Source organism: Ochotona curzoniae, unplaced genomic scaffold (assembly GCF_017591425.1).
Source record: "Ochotona curzoniae isolate NIBS_2020 unplaced genomic scaffold, NIBS_Ocur_1.0 contig_430, whole genome shotgun sequence".
NCBI lineage: Eukaryota > Metazoa > Chordata > Mammalia > Lagomorpha > Ochotonidae > Ochotona > Ochotona curzoniae.
The window spans coordinates 19,243,861-19,262,589 of record NW_024466219.1 but is presented as its reverse complement, the minus strand read 5'-3'; the positions used below and the strand labels follow the sequence as shown (position 1 = coordinate 19,262,589).

The window sequence follows — 18,729 nt, the reverse complement described above, 5'->3', positions numbered from 1 at the left end:
AAGGAGTTAAGGTGGGTCACCTCCAGAAAGACGCTTTTGTTATTTCAACAGATGTCCTGATGCGTGTCTTCTTTGGAAACCACCTGTTTCTAAGGAGACACCCCAGCACTTCCTCCTTAAATTAGCTTTTCAGTATTACTCTCTTCCTCACATTTATCTTGATCTTAACTGGGAGGAAGAAGACAGCCTGGAATTGAATAGGTATAGACCCTCTACCTCCGTGGTTTATATAGAACTAAGGGTCTTCTGGGCCCAGTGCAGTAGCCTAGTGGCTGAGTCCTCACCTTTCACGTGCTGGGATCCCTTATGAGCATCAGTTCTAATCCCACTGGCCCCACATCCCATCCCACTCCCTGCTTGTGGCCTGGGAAAGCAGTCAAGGATGATCCAAAGCCTTGGGATCCTACACCCACATGGGAGACCCAGAAAAGGCTCCGGGTTTCTGGCTTCAGATCAGCGCAGCTTCAGCTGTCATGGTCATTTGGGAAGTGAATCATCAGATGGAAGATCTTCTCTGTCTCTCCTTCTCTCTATATCTGATTTTCCAATTAAAAAAAATAAATTCTTTTTAAAAAAAGAACTAAGGGTCTTCTTAGACCAAAACTTTAAGTTTCAACTAGTCAAAATGAAGATGATCAGCCTGAGTGTGAAATATGGCCAACTATCTAAAATGCTTTTGGGGCCAGCACTTGGGCATAGTGGATAAAGCCTTGACCTGTGATGCTGGTTTCCCATCAGAGCACTGTGCCAGCCCCCTGCTAATGGCCTGGGAAAAACAGAGGATGACGACCCAAGTGTTTGGGTTCCTGATACCACCCGTTGCGAGAGACCTGGATGAATCTCGTGGCTTCAGCCTGCCTCAACACCAGCATTTTGGCCATCTGTGTAGCTCACCAGATGATCTGTCATTCTGACATACAAATAAGTCAATAAATGTTTTTCGAAAATAAAAAGCTTTCTTGTGACAATCAATGGATTTGTATAATGCAAAAGGAGCCTGAAGCCAAGATAACATCCCTGTCTGGGAATCATAGTTTTTTAGTTGAGTCAACTAACACTCCAGATATAAGCTAGAAAAATGTGCTTCCCAAGAAATCCATTAGTTGGAGTGTTCACACAGAGGCGGCAGTGGAACTGTACAAAGTTCATAAAGCCTTGTGATGTGCCCCATATCATGTTGGGTCCTGACCCACCGATTCAGAAAAATTACTTTTGCAAGAAGGTCAAACACTGACAGGGTTAAATATCAACTACTCCTTGGCCTTGTCTAGTCAGAGAAGGCCCTTTCGCTAGCACTTCCCAAGCCTGTCATTCAAACAGGGCAACCCAGGATATTTGAGAAAGGAATTAAGGCTAGATCTAAGCAATTACATGACACTCCCTGCAATAATCTTTTGAAAAGTTTAACCCCAGAAGCCAGGATGATCAAATATAAAATGTGTTTAAAGGATCTCAGATAAATTAATCTTTTTTACCAGGAGAAATCAGGAGATCGGATGCTACCCACCTGCTTTATGTAACATTAGTTACATAGAGCAATATTCTCAGACTTCTTCCCTACCTATGTCTAAGGTCTTCTGTCCACAGGGATGAAATATAAGACTGAGTCAAATGAGTCACAAAATTCTGAGTAGAGCAAGCCTAGCAAGAAACAAAAGAGGAGCAGGCTAAGTATCCCTTAATCCAAAACACATGGGTCAGAAGTGTCTCAGATCTTGCTGTTTTCAGATTTGGGATTATTGATATAGACTTTACTGGGAAAGCATTCCTAACAAGAAAAATCCAAAATCTTCAATGTGTTGAAATCTGAAAGTATCTCTGTAGTTATATCACCTTTAAAACTTTTTTTTAAAGATTTATTTTTCTTGCAAAGTCAGACATACAGAGAGGAAGATCTTATGTCCAATGATTCATTCCCCAAGTGCTTACAACAGCTGGTGCTGTGCCACTCTGAAGCCAGGAGCCAGGAACTTTCTCCAGGTCTCCCATGAGGGTGCAGGGTCCCAAGGGTTTGGGTCATCCTCGACTGCTTTCCCAGGCCACAAGCAGGGAGCTGGATGGGAGGTGGAGCTGTCGTGATTAGAATCAGTGCCCATATGGGATTCAGGCACGTGCAAGGAGAGGACTTTAGCCGCTAGGCTAGGCCACCATACCAGGCCCTATAACACCTTTTTAAAGCTCCAACAGTTTTATGGGTGGCCCTTGTGGCACAGCACATTAAATCATCTGGGAAAGCTACACTCACATCAGAGTGCCTGATGAGAGGCTTGCTAGTCCATACTTAGGATCCATCTTTTTTCTAATGCCCCTAGGAGGCAGCAGAAAATGACCCAAGTTCTTGGGTTTTTGTCACCCAGATGAGAGACCTGGATAGGCCTCCTGGCTCCATTGGCCTGATCAAGCTCCAGTTGTGATTGGTACTTGAAAGGTGAACCAATGGCGAGAAGTGTGTTCTCGTTCCCTCCCTCCCTCCGATTTTAAGTATATGAAAATAAACATTTATGTTTCCAATTTGTGATTTGGACTTTCTGATGAGGCAAAACTCAACTTGTTACTAGAGTACAAAATTGTAACAGAGCACTAACCTCCACTGTTGCATCAAGACCAGCCCTGAGTCTCGTACAATTATATTGTAACTATAACGTACAATGCCTATAGTCATAAAAGCAATCCTGCTGCCCATCACATACCAGGAGTGATTGAAAAAACACAGCAGCAAGCTAGTCTGTTCATAAACAACTATCAGGATGGGTAGGGATGAAACAAATATTGTAGGCCAATCATAAGTGCATGAGACAAAATCAAGAGTAATAAGACCAACAAAAATGCATCTCTGTATGCACACGAACATGTAGGGTAAAGCTAGCATTCATCAACAGCTGTTATGTGTCGGTCATTGCCAGTGGAGACAGGTGTAGTTATCATTAATAACATTATTGTCACAATGCAGGTATTACATGAGTAGTAATATACCTCCATGAGAGAAGAGATAGGAAAACTGAAGCTTGGATTTAGTAAAGTGACCCTAATCTGAGAGTAAGTGACCACACTGACCTGTGTTATTATCTTGAAGGTACATTTTTAAACAGTCTCAACTGTACAGATGTCATTTCCAAGGAAAATAGAAAGTAGTTAAAATGATTAATATATGGATCATTCCTGAGTTGGTATGAAACCACTTTGCATGTGACCATTTGCACACCACTACACCAATTTGCCAAGAACCATGCTTGCCTCATCTCTCCTTATAGCCTGGTGGTAACTTTGAGGAGTACAGCACACATATTTTGCCATACCTATGTCAGCTTAGAGCATCACAGTTCCAGTGCAGGGCAGAGGAAGGAGGATGGCCAGTTCTGTGAAGCCAGCCTGGACAGAGCTCCTCCCACCAGACACCTCAGAAAGGAAGCCTCTTTAAGTGACTGACCTCCACATCCCCGTGAAACTGAACATGGTGCTCACACAGCGGGGCAGGGGTGGTGGTGTGAGTCCATCCAGGCGCATGAGCAGAGCTGGAACACCAAAAAGGACCAGGTACTTCACATAGAAGAAGAGCACATGGGCCAAGGCCAGTCCTCCTGAAAGCAAAGGCACCTGTTAAGACACACTGATAAGAAGCCAAGCAGTCTCCTGGAAGGGATGTGACACCCCAGGAGCTCTTATCACACACCCTGCTTTCTACCCAACCCTCCTCCACAACTCCCCCTCAACTCCCACATTAAGGATAGTATCTCACATGGCTTATACCAACAAAACCTTTAGGTTAAGAAAGAGTAAAACTTCCTTTACCATTGTGATGGGAAATAAGAACTCTTGGTAGCCATGCCTGTATAGTTAATAGCAAAGAGAAGACCTAAAAATGTACACTGCACTTTACAATTATTTGGAATAGAAAATCTTTCCCAAATCATTTTAAACCCTACCAGCTCACACCAACTACAGTGGCTGATGTCAAAAAGTCACATCAGCAAGTGTTGATGAAAATGTGGGCAAGGTGGAGCCACCAGAAACAGCAGGTAGCAACGTCTGGCAGGCCAGCTACTTTGGAAAATAGAGTGGTGATTCTTCAAATGGATACCATGGAGTTACTGCAGGACCCAGAAATCCCACTTTTCGATACATTCTCAAGAATGAAAATATGGCAACACAGAAACCTTTACCCACATGTCAACAGCAGTGTTACTCCTAACACTGAAACAAGGAAACCATCCCAAACCAACAGATGAATAAATACAATGGGCATATCCATACAATGCACTATGACTCCACCGTAAAAGGGAATTCAATCTCAACTCATGCTAGTGCTGAGTAAAGAAGCCAGTCACGGGGTGCTCTTCTGTGATTAGGCTTTGGAAACCAGACCATGGTCATACCTGCCAGAAGAGCTAGCTGTAAATATTCAGTGTTTTTAGATTTGTCTGTTCAGAGCCAAAAAGTCAAGAGCCAAAAAGCTAATGTATGTGTGTGCAAATGTGTATGTGCACAGATATGTATGTAAAACCACACACATCAATCAACAGATATATAAGGGGTCTTTAAAACGCACATGAAAATGAGTATTACTTCAAAAAACTGCATGTACATCAGACATTCTTTGCACCAAAATACACTTCTCTTTTCATTCCATTTTCCATGCACATTGTAAAGTACCCTCCTATGTGTGATGTCATCCTAAAAGCCTTTGTGAGAAGGACTTCTTTGAGTAGTGAACCAGTCAGTTCTACTGGTTGACAGGGCACTGAATGGAGCTCTGAACTAGCCTAGACTGAACTGCCAGGTTCCACTGAGAGAATCCAGGAACCAGTAATGGTGGCACAGAAGCCAGGTGGCTGACCAACGAGGACAAGGTTTCCTGCGCTGAACACGACTGACCTGGAGAACTGCAGGGATCAGGTGACCCGTGAAAGATCAGCCATGGTTTAGGTCATCCTGCACCAGCTCTCTCTCATCTACTTGATGCATCAGAAGTATCTTTTCCCTATTAGCAGGATGCCAAGTCAGGACAATGAAATACTTTCTGTCTTAAGTAGTGCCTTTACTTTTGACATGATTTTTGTAAATTGTCATATCTGAGGCATAGGCATTAAAATCATAATTCTGTCTATATTTTGAGTCATCAATTGTACAAAAGCTTCATCATTTGTTAGTAACTTGGTGTAGAACCAAACTGGAGAAAACGATTGATTTTGTGTAGGTGTTAATGTCACACTATTGTTGAGGCTAACAAAGCAAGGTATTTGAAGGTTTTTCTTTAACCCAGTAAGGATGGAGAAAATAAGAATTCCACCTTTATTCATACATAACTAGCGTTCTGCTTGCCTACATATTTCCTGTGGATAAGTTGCAAAAGATTCAAATTTCCCCATTAAATTTTAGTAATTGACTCACAAGCTTATAGAAAAAAAAGATACATAATGATTTCTAATGCATTAATACTTCAGTGTTACTTTTTTCTATTGTGTTTGCACCCCTGGGTTTAGTTACTGTTTTTTGCCATTAATTTTCATTATCTCTATGGAAGATTAATGCCTTATTCTCTTTCCCCTTGGCCTTAAAAACTACTCTTTTCCTTATAACATTTAGTCAAATATTCAGGAGATACTCTAAGGATCTTTTAGACTTGCAACAGTGAGGAAGGCAGCACAAGAATGTAAATTATTTGAACTCACTTTCATTATGTTCAAAAATACAAAACCTGACTATTTTTTCAGTACTTAAAATTTCCTTTCCAGGGGTTGTATTTATAAGATTTTCTCAATTCACAAAAGAGTTCTGACTTTAATCTAACGCCGACCACCACAAAAATCTGTAAATTCATGTTTTGGGGGGAGGGGCCTTGGCATTCATTTGTCCAACAAGAACATGCCAATTTTGTGACTGTTGGAAGCCCTGCTTATGGACAAAAAGAAACAGCCTAGAAGTCAGCTGGGATCCAGCCCTCAGGAGCCCACAGCCAGCCTCACTGCCAACTCATCTGTCCTTCCCGTTTGCCATGTGGTATTTTCTTCTGCCTTTCTGTCCCATCCCTCCTACTCTTCATGGAAAAACCACTTATATTTCAGATCCTGGTTCAAATATGGTCTTGTCTCATTCATTTAAAATACAGCTATTGAGCCAACTCCTTGCTAGGCACTGTGCAATATAGTGGTGAATCAAGAAACAAGATGTTTGCCCATAGGGAATATCACAGTCTGTTAAAAGGGATGGACACAACAGCTCACTGAACCAATATTCAATATGCACTGTGCACTATTGTGACAAGCATTATTCAAACTATGTGCTGTGCCTCAGGGGCTATACCCCTGCCTATTGGGGATTATATCTTATCGGGCCAACCAAAAAAAGACATATTCAGAAATCTGTATTCACATTAAGTTATTAAAACAATCAAACAGATTTTCCAATGATGGCAACAACTATATCTCACATCCCATAAGTTCTTCTGCAATGTGATCTTGCTACCTCCTCAGCACAAAGCACACGGATCAAGTGAAGCAGTACCACATGTAACTTGTCACTGGCCTGCCGCATTTTGTTTCTTACCCCTTAAAATGTTCACTTTTGGTACACTTTGTGGAACCCAATAACCATGCCACAAGAAGCTTAAGCCATGTAAAGAAGCCACATGCTCTTGTCACCAGCAGGAGCTGAGCTCACTGCTGACAGCCAAGCTCAACTGTCAGACCTCTGAGGAGCCAAAAAAGGCCACTGCCAACTAGGGTTTGGGAGACTGTAGCCTCCATGATACATGAGGGCAACTGTATGAGGAACTTCAGGCAAGAACTACCCAGCCAAGTGCAGTCAACCAACAGAATAGTGAGATACAGGAAATCACCACTCCAGCCATTAAATTTGGAGATGGTTTGTTACTCATCAATAACCAAGAAAGATGAAAGCAAGAAAGTCCATGGATAAAGCAAAGCTGCAGAGCTGGGAAAAGGAGATGCCATGGTTCAAATGTCTCCCCTAGGGTTCACATCTCACTGACTGTCCCCAGGGTGGCAGTACTGCATAGTGTTAAGTATGTAAAGAAGTGGGACCTTGTGGGAAGTCCTTAAGCCTTGGAACATTACCCTCAGAAGGGAATACAGGCCTACTGGATTGAGTTTTTGGAAGACAGGTTGTTATAATAGGCTAAGCCTGGCCTACGCTCTCTATTCTTTCTGGCTCAAAATGTGCCCCTTGGTCCCACAGGTGCTTCTGCCATTGCAGTCAGCCATGATGTAAGAGGACTCTTATCAGAGTGGAGTTGACACAGACACCATGCCCTTGGACTCCCAAAATTGTGAGCTCTGGTCGTCTTAAGTTGCCTGTGTTGGGCATTCTCTTATGGTGAAACCAGGCTAATAGAGGAGTGCAGAAGTGCTGAGGCAGCAGGGGCTATATTTCAAAGAGGTGTCAGGGCAGTCTTCACAGAAATGAAGATATTTCATGGAAAACGTGAAAGTGGGTGATGGGGCCAGCTGGGCAGCCACCAAGCTCCGTCTCAGTATCTCAATAAGCTTTGGTCTTAACGTTCTGGTCAGTCACTGCCACATCAGACCATAGCTGCACACATGTGGCTGTATCCTTCAATGAGGAATGGTGTCTCATATCTCTTATACTCCAAGCATCTAACACCTAGTGTAGAGTTGATTCTTGAAAAGGTTTCTTTGAAACCCTGTATCACTGAAGATTATCCAATCTGTTCTCCTTATGGGAAGTGCATTGATAGACACTCTTCATCATCTCTGAGGACTGTTAGTCACTACTCAAGTTCAGACCTGCCCCCAAGTAACAGTGCTTTGGGGGTATGGGATCCTGTATTTCCAGTATCAACAATGTTTGTGAAAGGGGAGAAGAAAAAAAGAACCCTTGTACTACCAGGCATCTTCAGAAAGCCCATGGAGGGGCAGGTGTTGGTACCACAGTAAAGGCATCACAGCCCCTATGTTCAAGTCCCAGCACTCTTCCCAAAGTCCAGTTTCCTTCTAATCATGCGCTCTGGGAGGCATAGCTCCTTGGGCCCCTGCCTATATGAGAGACTCGACTTGAGTTCCCACCTACTGACTTCGGCATGACCTAGCTCTGGTTATTACAGGCATTTCAGTCTGGAGTGAGCCAGTGGACAGAAGGTCTCTGTATGCCCCGTATACGTGTGTGTGTGTGTATGTGTGTGTGACACAGAGAGAGAGAGAGACTGTGTGGCTGTCTGTACTCAACATCCCTACAAATAAAGGCTTAAAAAAATCTTTGAATTTCAAGGGAAAATGTGTATTATGAAAAAAGTAGGTATGAATTTATATTTCTTGCATCAAAATTAATTTCTTTTAATTATGCATCTCCACGAGCTTTCTGAAGTATCCTCACATTTGCTGCTGCCTTGAAGTTGCTAAACGAGCAGTTAAATTCTGCCAACCAGAAGGCCTTCTCCAATTCAAAGCACTCTAAATTCAGCATGGCCAAAACAGAATTTAGGTTGCCACCCTCAAAACTAGAAACAGAGCAGACTTCCAAGGCAGAAAGAGATGAGTGTGAAACTTTACAAAGTTTCAGGAGGACCAGCACTGAGAAAAGGCCCAGTGAGCTCAGCACCTCCCAGACTAGCACACCTTCCGACCCCCTCTCCCTTTGGTATCTTCCCACCACAAGGTTAAAGGATATAAAGCAGCTGGTAATGGGTGCTGGCCTAGCCTACCACTCCACTCAGCTTTAGCTCTCATACAAATGGTTGAAGAGGGCTGACATGACTGTAGAGGAAAAAGGAGAATGCAAGCTCAAGCTCAATCTATTTTCGTGCCTAACTTTCCTACCTTCATTGGATCCTCATTTTACTCAGTTACCGCCTTTGTCTTGACTCAGTCATTCCTCTGCCTAAAGGTTCCCCATCCTTTTCCATTTTACCTGTCATGATTATACCCTTAAGGCCTTACCTAAACAGTATCACCCCATAAGACTTCCTGAGTGCATCAGTAAAAGGCACATGTTACTCTATAAATACAAAACACGGTACAGGTTCCTATAAAGTCGTTATCTATAAGCTCTGTAGGACAAAACTTCTCTTTGAGAGGTATAGAAACACAGAGAGAACTCCCATCCAGTAGTTTGGTCCCCAAATGCCTACGTTTAATAGCCAGGGCTAAGTCAGCCTGAAGCTAGGAGATGAGAACTCAATCTAAGAAACCTATCACTTGATCCATAATGTGCTGCTTCCCAAGGTGCCCATTAGAAGAAAAGTAGAATGGAGCCAGGACTCCAATATGAGAAACAGGTGTCCAGTTGGGTTCTTAACTGCTAGACCAATGCCCATCATTTTTACCTCTATCATCTTAGCACCAAGTAGTACCTGGCATATCACAGATTTCAGCATTTTGGTATTTCATTGTGTGAATGTGTGGATTGAGAGAATGAATACGCCTACATGCATATCATCCCACTGTCAATATTTATAGAACCCTGTGTTGGGAGTACAGACCCCCACATCAGATTCAAAAGCAAATATTTAAAATGATTAAGCGCCCTTCACAAGTCTTAGGGTTAATCAACAGTTGGGATTTTAACTCCAGTCTCTTGGCTGGAGAAGTAATGGCATCTTGCCCACCAATGCACTGGTTTCTTGGCCCTCTGGAAATATTTCTATGAAGACAAATGCCCTACAGCTTGACAGACTGGCTGCTGAGCTGCCCTCTTCATGGATCTGAGCCATTCTGCCATCACAGTTCTCACAGCAGGGTAAAGCACTTGCTCCAGCTTCATTATCAGGCAGTTCAGTGCTACACTGTTCTGTCTCCACCAGCTTGTGCCACCCGCATTCCCCACACCCTCAGCCTATCCTGGGATCCCAGCTCACTTCAAGGCCTGACCTCTTATCTGGCCCTTTTCATCACCAAAGTAAATGACTCCTGTCACATTCACCTTGTCTGTATCTATCCTGTTCTAAATTTTTGCTTCATTGCTTTGTGATTAAATCTGTCAGATTCAGGAGACACAGCTGTGATACTCTGTTTCTTAAACACATTTCTTTATGACAGCATCTCATGTATAATATATATGGTAAGTACTAGAAAGAAAAAAAGAATCAGGAAATCTACAGACCAGGAACTACAACATAATGTAGAGTTCTACCAGTGAGGCTTGGAGGTTCCCTTTCAACTGGGTGTAGGTAAGAGAAGAAGATAAGGGTGTAGGAAGGTCAACACCAGTGGTCAACATCATGATGTTCACAGGCTCCTATGAAGTCACTAACCAAAAGATGGCTTTTACCTTACAAGACTTAGTGCATTCTTGGCCAAGATGAGGAGATTCATCATGCATTAAAAGCTTGGTCCCCAGCGTGGCCGAGTGTAGAGAATCTTTCAAAGGTGGGCCAAATGGGGGATGATTACACAAGTCATGGCAGCAGGTACCACTCTAGGAAGGCATAAGTGCTTCTCTCACCAGAGTGCAGTGATTCCAGGGAACTGGAGTAGTTCCCTGACATTGCCATAAATGAAATTTACTCCACGTGCCCGACTTCTTCCACACAAGTCACTTACCACTCCTGTTGGGTGATGCCATCCGCCATGTTCTGATGTAGCAGACACAGCTGCCCAAACTTGGACTTCTCAGCAAAAATAAACCTCTCTTCCTTATAAAGTACTCAGTTTTGGATGCTGTGCCATAGCAACATAAACAGACCAATATAGCCAGTGTCAGAAAGCTGAGAGTCAGTAAGTGTGATGGCTGAGGGAATGGAGTGAGCTAACAGGCACTACTGAAGAATGGCTGCCAAGAATGCCACATTAAATACTAGACTGCAGGGCCCTGCGCAGTGGCCTAGTGGCTAAAGTCCTCGCCTTGAATGGGCTGGGATTCCATATGGCCTCCTGTTCTAACCCCTGAAGCTCCACTTCCCATCCAGCTCCCTGCTTGTGGCCTGGGAAAGCAGTCAAGGACAGTAGAAAGCCTTGGGACCCTGCACCCGCGTGGGAGACCTGGAGGAGGTTCCTAGCTTTTTGTTTCGGATCAGTACAACAATAGCCATTGTGGTCACTTGGGGAGTGAATCATTGGACGGAAGATCTTCCTCTCTGTCTCTCCTCCTCTCTATATATCTGACTTTGTAATTAAAATAAATAAATCTTTTTTTAAAAAAAAGTACTAGATTCCAACATTGTGCTGGGGTGAGATGCAGATGATGACTCGTGTGAAGCCAGCCCAATCAGAGGATTTGGAGAATTAATGACTGTAGTCTATGGTGTCATTTCAACCTGTGGAGCTGGCAGTTGTGCCTGTAACCTACCAGGTAGAGTCAGTGTTCCCACCTACTGCCCTTGGCAGGAGGGGAGGGGAGAGATTGATTGGAATCCAATAGTTCAGATTCACTACAAGATCCCAATCCCAGTTCCTAGCTGAGGTGAACCACCTGCAACTTGTCTACCTGTGAACAGTCGATCACAAAATTCTGTATGCTCAGGCATTAACATGCTTCATCAATTGTTAGTACATGTGGATGACAAGGAAACCCACATCCAGCAGTCAGCTCTCCAGTACTCCGAGAGGAGGATAGTCCGAGGACCCCAAGTTGCCTCTGCTCCCGAGCAGGTCACAGCAGAAGGTTCTCACATTAACTACTTCTAGGAAATGGAAATACTGAGTCTACCCTGAGCTGTGATTTAACTTTCCATGGTTTCAGGCACCTGCAGCCAAGTACAGTCTGAAAAACTAAATGCAAGAATCCAGAAGTAAGCAATTCATATTTTAAATTGCACAGTGTTCCACATAGTGTAAAGAAATCTTATAGCATCCCACTCCATCTTTACTATTAGGACACAGGACATATGTTCAAGAACCTTACAATAGTTACACCACAATGCCTAAGCTCACTTCCTCTTATCATTTGCTACTGAATCCTCTGACACCATCTCAAGAAGTAAGAAGAACACAATAATGTATGTAGAAAGACAGAAAGAAACATATAAGTTTTACTACACTATATGTTAAAATGATCCATTAACTAATGTTAATCCTATTCTGTACCTAATTTATAAATTAAACTATCACAGATGTCTACGTATATAAGGAAAAAGTGTTTCACATCGGATTTGGCTCTTTCTATAATTTCAGGTAACCCCTGGGCATTTTTTAACACATCACCTGCAGGTAAGCGATTGGGGGCGGAATGATAGCATTCACAGTAACACTAAATCGAGGAAGGGCAGAGGGAGAAACAAGAGCTGGCATGGTGGTACCACAGGGCAAGCCACTACTTACAATGCCCATATCCCATAGTAGGGCGCCAGTTGCAGCTGTTCTATTTCAATCCAGCTCCCTGCTAATGCACCTGAGAAGTCACCAGAAGGCAGTCCAAGTGCTTAGCCCCTACCACACATGCAGAAGACAAAAAGGGAGTTCCAGGTTTCTAGCTTTAGCCTGGACCAGTCACTACCACTTTGAAGTGAACCAGCAAATGGAATACAGGTCTCTCTTTTCTCTCTCTCTGTCTCTGTCTCTCTCTTCCCCATCCCTCTGTCATGCTGTCTTTCAAGGGACATGCAAAACAGGAGGCCGGGCAAAAGATGAGGGTAGGGTTGCTCAAGTTCATTCAAGAGCAAATTATGGGGACAAAGTTGAAGCTGCACAAGTCCTGTCTTACAAAAGGACCGTGAGGCCAGGCTGTGGTCTGTGGGCCATTCCCTAGCCCAGGACATCACAACAAGCAGCAGGGGTCAGAGCAGAGGCTCAGAGATATCCTGAGCATGCCAGAACTTGGCTCTCCTCCCAATGGAGAGGACGACATCCCTTGCCTTCATCTGTGGATTTTCAGGCACTCCATTTCTCTCTCATGAATTGCCACGTAAACAGTGGGTGAAAGTACAAAGAAATGCATAAGGACAAAAGAAAAAGTTCAGGATACTGATTATATGGTAAAATAAAGAAATGCTTTAAAACCAAAAGCGATGCCAGTAGTGTAACACGACAGACATATGGATTAAGAATTTAAGTCTGCAAAGGCCCTTTCCCAGCTCCACTGGGGTGTCACTCAAGTCATCAGCCTGCTCCAGATCCACAAAAGGGAAGATGATCCCACCACAAACAGCTACACGGGGCCTAATGAGGCAGTGTGAGGAATGCAGGGAGCTTCATGTGGGGACAAACAATCTGAAAAGCAAATTTTCAGGTAGTGACTCCACCTCATTTTGTCTAAGAGATGTTCTTATAAAGTGTATGTGCAAAAAAGAATTGGAAATCAGGTATTAACAAACTCAACTGCGAATCTCACTGGAGCAGAAAACTCCTCTCCAAACTAATTGCCTCCCCAAAGTATCCAACAAACTCAGACTCACACATGCCAAGTTGGCTTAAAAGAAAGATACAGCTATTGTGTGTATGTGAGAAGTGATCTGCACACCAAGTTTCACAGGCACAATAACATGATAGGTAGGGATGAGCAAAGATTGTGGTATTCTTTAAGGGGGTCTGGATTGGTAACAAGGAATGGGTGATGCTTTCAATGACCATGGTTCTACCCTTCACGATGCCACATCAAGCAGGCATCTCTTCCATTCCATAAGCATGCACCATGAAATTAACCTCACACCACATGGAATATCTATAATTGAGCAGTCAAGTTCCACAGTAGTGAATCCCAGAGTAGCTTTGGGCTCTCACTGCATTAATTTTAAATAACCTCAGGATTCTAATCCAAGGAGAGAGCTTCTGAAAATTAATTTTCTAGTGTATCTTAAACTTGATAATGTTTAATGACTCAAAAGTGTGGGGAAAGGATTGTATGCTTTCAGATGTATGTGTGTCCCCAATTTTCTAAACAAATATCAAAAGCCAAACATCTTACCCCTGGTCTGTCCTTGCAATGTTGTGGAATGAGCAAGAGTAACTGGATGACTGTCTTGGGACTTGATTATCATTTAGATGGACACAAAGACATTATTTCAATCACAGCCAGTATGTCAGACATGGCAGTAGAAAATCCTCAGTATCTTCCTCTCCCTCCAAGCAGAGATGGTGGCAGGGCTTGCAGGGTCAAGGCCAAGATCAAGGCTTGGGACCCTCAGAGAAAGAAGGGGAGTTGCACAGACAGTATGACAACCTGAAGGTGGCACTGCCCCAGCTGCATGTCCCCAAAGTAACAGGTAGCACAGGGTCCCTCCCAGCTCTCCAACAGCTTAATTGTCTGCAAATACGTCACCCTTAGTCTCACTGTCATTCACCAGACGTAGAAAAAAAACCTGGAAAATTCTACAAGGACACCCAGCATGAGATTCAGGCCCTGCGGCTTGAGAAGCCATGTGCCACCAGCTCAGCATCAGGAGAATTTGCAGACCAATCATGAGCACAGACGGAGCAGCTCTTCCCTCTGCCCAACTGCAAGGTCAAGATCTGAGCCCCACAGCATCAATAAAGTCAGAAAACAGACACAAACCCTCTTTCCACTTACTCTAACCCCCAACAGTGAGCATTAAGGTTTTCAACAAGGACTCTCTAACAGATCCCCAAAAGCTTTGCCTGCCACCTAAGAACAGCTTCAAAGCAGATTCACCTTTCCATCACCTCGTGCACTCACACCTTACAAGAGAGCTCTGCTTCCCAAACCCCACACACCTGTGTTTCCCCTGGAGCAAGCACACTCAGAACCCAGGAAAGAAAAGCCTCAAGCTGTTTTCCATTTCTCCATTCTGGGCTTGAAATAGGCAACTGTGCAGTCAAGGCTACTGTAGCTAACATTCTTAGAATATTCAGGACTTCAAAAGAAAAAGGTTCTTATCTCTGAGATGCTACTAAACATTAAGGAATGATAAGATGCCTAGGACTTGCTTCAAAACTTTTTTGAAGGACTGTGCTATCGCAACAATATGGAAGAAATCAGTTAGAGGAAGGGGAGAATGGAAATCCCTGAGCCTATGGAACTATATCACAAAATTACTTTTTAAAAATAAATAAAAATTTGGGGCCTGGCATGGTGACCTAGCAACTAAAGTCCTCGCCTTGAACGTAGTGGAATCCCATATGGGCACCGATTCTAGCCCCAATGGCCCTGTTTCCCATCCAACTCCCTGATTGTGGCCTGGGAAAGCAGCCAAGGACAGCCCCAAAGCCTTGGGACTCTGCACCTTCACAGGAGACCCGAAAGAAGCTCCTGTCTTCAGCGCAACTCTAGCCATCGTGGTCTAGAAGTGAATCATGAGACAGAAGATCTTCCTCTCTGTCTCTCCTCCTCTCTATATTTATAACTTCCAATAAAAATAAATAAATCTTTAAAATAAATAAATACATTTTTTAAAACCCACTATGGAGAGGGAATACATGAAAAGAAACTGGCCTTGGGCTGACTGGTAATTGCTAAGCCTAGGTGATGGCTACAAGGGGCTAATTCTTGACTTTTGCTGTTCATTTCCCCAAATGCAACAGTGTGAAGGAAGCATTATCTAGACAAAGAGAAACCTTAAGCAACGGCATGGACGAGGCATGAAGAGCTGAATCGGCCAAGGAGATCTGGGGGCCAGGGATGGATGCAGGAATGGTGACACGACTTCAGACCCAGGTTGAATAGGATCTCGACATATGGTCTATGTTTCTTATATACACAAAGACCTCATCCTAAATCGCTGTGCTCTGTGGTGTGTGGTTGTAGGAATACATGTGTGTGTGAGGCATGATGTGCATGTACAAATTAAGAAGAAGTGTGTGCCAACCCAGGTGATGTACAACAGGCACAATGAGATGGTGCCCGCCCAGAACAAACCCACAAGAGCAGCAGGTGAGAGGCAGAGCGGCCTGTGAACTGGCCGGTGCAACTGAGACCTGGGCTCTGCTCACCCAGAGGACAAAGAGCCGAGCCCATTCCACCCCGAAACTAATGGTCCAAGAGATTGTTGCAGCTGATATCCAGTGGTAGTCTCAACTACACCCTACCTATGTATAAACACGTTCTACCCAAAAGCTGAAAACCAAAGGAAAGTGAGAAACTGTTTCTAAATTCACAGGAGAATTCATGGAAAAGGAGCTCCAAGTGCTAAAGGGACTTCAGGTGAGCTGAGAGGAACATGGCTCTCTTGGTAGCCCACCTCTCCACTCAACAAGTCCACCCTGTCCCCTCCGTTCCCTTCCCTCATAAATCACCCAGGAGGGGCTGAATTTCAGCCCAAGAAATTTTGCCAAGTTTGTGTTGCCCAAATGACTAGCTAGCTCTTACTGCCACCTCCTGGTGCTTTCAAGTAGCACTATCGTGAACTGCTAATAACCGCACACTTACACACAATTCAATCTAAGAATCTCCAGCCAGATTTTTTTTAAAGGGGGGAGGGGAGCAGGTAGGAAAATGAAAAAAGCATCATATGAAACCAGTATCACAAATTCAAAGTGATGGTACTGCAACACCAGGCAGAGTGTCTGGTCAAGCAGCTGGGCACCCAGACACATCCTCTCAAAGTAGCTTTGTACTGATGAAGTCCAGCTATCCAGGGCCTGGTCCTCAGCCTTAAGTATCAAGAGCCTAATCTGTGAGCACCCTGAAGGCCGATCGGTCTGTAGTCAGACACACATTAATCAGCTCATGGAGACTCATCCATCACACCAGACTGTCCATTTGCCTGTTTTGAATAAGTGTTACTACCTCAAAGGTAACTAAAGGGTCATAGCTTTTATATCACCTCTTTGATCTCTTGATCAGCCACTTAGGAAATAAAATCATGTACTCAGGGTTTTTCTGATAGAGCAGGAACCAGGACCATGGCAGTGGCCAGTGCACAAGACTCTTTCAGGACATCAAGCTCTGACAGATGAAAGCTTCCATCTTCATGACAGAGATGGGACAAAGCATCAGACATGACACAGGAAGCTGCCAAACCAGGCTGTCCCTCCCCAGGCAATGCCTAAGTGGGAACTGGCAACACGTGTCTCTTGGATGCTCCCTTGCCTAGCTCTGGTCAAGCCAACTCCCCCTTCATGGGAGCAAGCATATAATAAAACCCCTAAAGAAGCTATCACATGTTGAGTTTTGACCAAAACATGTGTCTCAGACCCACGATGTAAGAGTCCACTCTGAAATGGGCTGTACTTCCCTACAGCTCAGCTTGGAACCCATTCCATCCAACTCCAACAAACGGAACAACTTCCATGTGTGAATCAAAAACTTACAAATAGCTACATATCCTTCATCAGAGCTACTCCTTTCAACTATCATGTGGGCAAGGTTTTCTTAAATAGAAACCACATTTTTATCTTATAAAAGCTATGCTATTTTTCCGAGGTCAAACTATTAGCAACTCTATCACTAAGATTAAAACTCAGAGATTCAAACCCCCCAATGAGTCTACTAAGGATATCTGCTCTTACCAACAAATTATAAAAGAATTTTGCTGAAATTACTGCATTAGGCATAACTGAGCAAAAGTCTCCAGAATGCCAATTACCAGGTATCTACAATAGCAGTCACTGGAAAGCTACCATGACAAACACTTCCAAAGGATCCCGAGTTCCACGGACTATATATTCACTGGTAGCAAGTAAACAGGAAAACATTCAGATGGTAATGAGTCCTTGCACAGAATAAAACAGGGTCAGGCGAAACCCTGGCAGGCTACTAATACTTGGGCCACAGGAAAGCTTCTCTTAGGATATGGCAGCCAGGCATAGATGGGAATGACAATAAATCATGCCACAATAAAGAGCAAGAGTGCTCCTGCCTGACAGGATGGCTAATAGGCACCCTCCATGATGAAATCATCTGTGCCATGACTAATGATGACCAAGATGCTCCTGTACTGGATGGAGCCTATGTACGTGGCACAGGAGAGGGGGCATGGGACAGGTACAGAAGGTGGGCAGCAGCCCAGACGCACAGAAGTTTGTTAAGATTTGTCAGTTCACTACTTGGTGAATTCTTGGTTCAATGGAGTTAAGCTTGTAATGGGTTCATATTCCCACTGGTGAGAATGAGAGTAGGACCAGGTGCAGCAGGTGTGAGAGTACATGGCTACTGACTGCACCAGGGCGGAGGAATGACAGATTGGGCTTGACTTCAGCACCCACTGGAACTCATGAGAGCCATTTTGGGTGTAGAACTGGCCAAACCAGGTCTTGACTCCCGCTGAACTATGTGAAAGCTATGTCTGGGTGTGTACCAGGTAACGCTGGGCTGCAACAGCCAACAACAAGAATCAGAATGAGTATGGCCAGTTGAGCAAGGCCACTGTTCTCGCCAGAACAGGAGGTGGACAAAGTCAACCTGGGCCAACGATCCACTGGTGTGTGCAAGAAATGCCATTGGGAGGAGACTCAATGGAGTAGCTTGGCAAACTCCATTGGGACACAGACCCCACAGGAAAGCACGAGAAGCAAGGCAAGAAGCAGCCCAGACCATGCCAGGTTACAGTACCTGCCGGCATACGTGTGGATCAGGTCTGGAGATGGATGAATCTAGGCCAGCATATGACATCCATTGGCAGATCTGAGAACTAGTGTAGGGGGCAGATCAGGCCGCAACACCAGCCAGTTCACATTAGGACTGGGGCAGAAATTAGGCTGGGCCAGGATAGGCTGAAGCACCCACCAGCAGGAGCTGGATTAGGGGGCAGTATAGACTAGGCCAGGCAATGTAATAAGACTGCGGAAGCTCAGGTGAGGCGAGTCATGCCAGTCTGGGCCAAACAGTGGCCAGGTACATGAATCCCAGGGACAGGAGGTCTGATATGGTTGGGTAGATTGGCTCATGTCATGGGGTCCACACTGTGGTGGGGGGATGGGTTCCTGA

The 18,729-nt window shown here is 44.2% G+C and overlaps 1 protein-coding gene across 1 annotated transcript in view; it reads right to left on the bottom strand.

Annotated features, from left to right (window-relative positions):
- Positions 1 to 18,729, bottom strand: part of HHAT (hedgehog acyltransferase) — a 257,631-nt gene that overhangs the window by 161,239 nt on the left and 77,663 nt on the right. Inside the window, exon 8 of the mRNA XM_040985615.1 lies at positions 3,428 to 3,578. Within this exon, the coding sequence (XP_040841549.1) occupies positions 3,428 to 3,578 (151 nt within the window). The remainder of the gene's footprint in view (positions 1 to 3,427; positions 3,579 to 18,729) is intronic.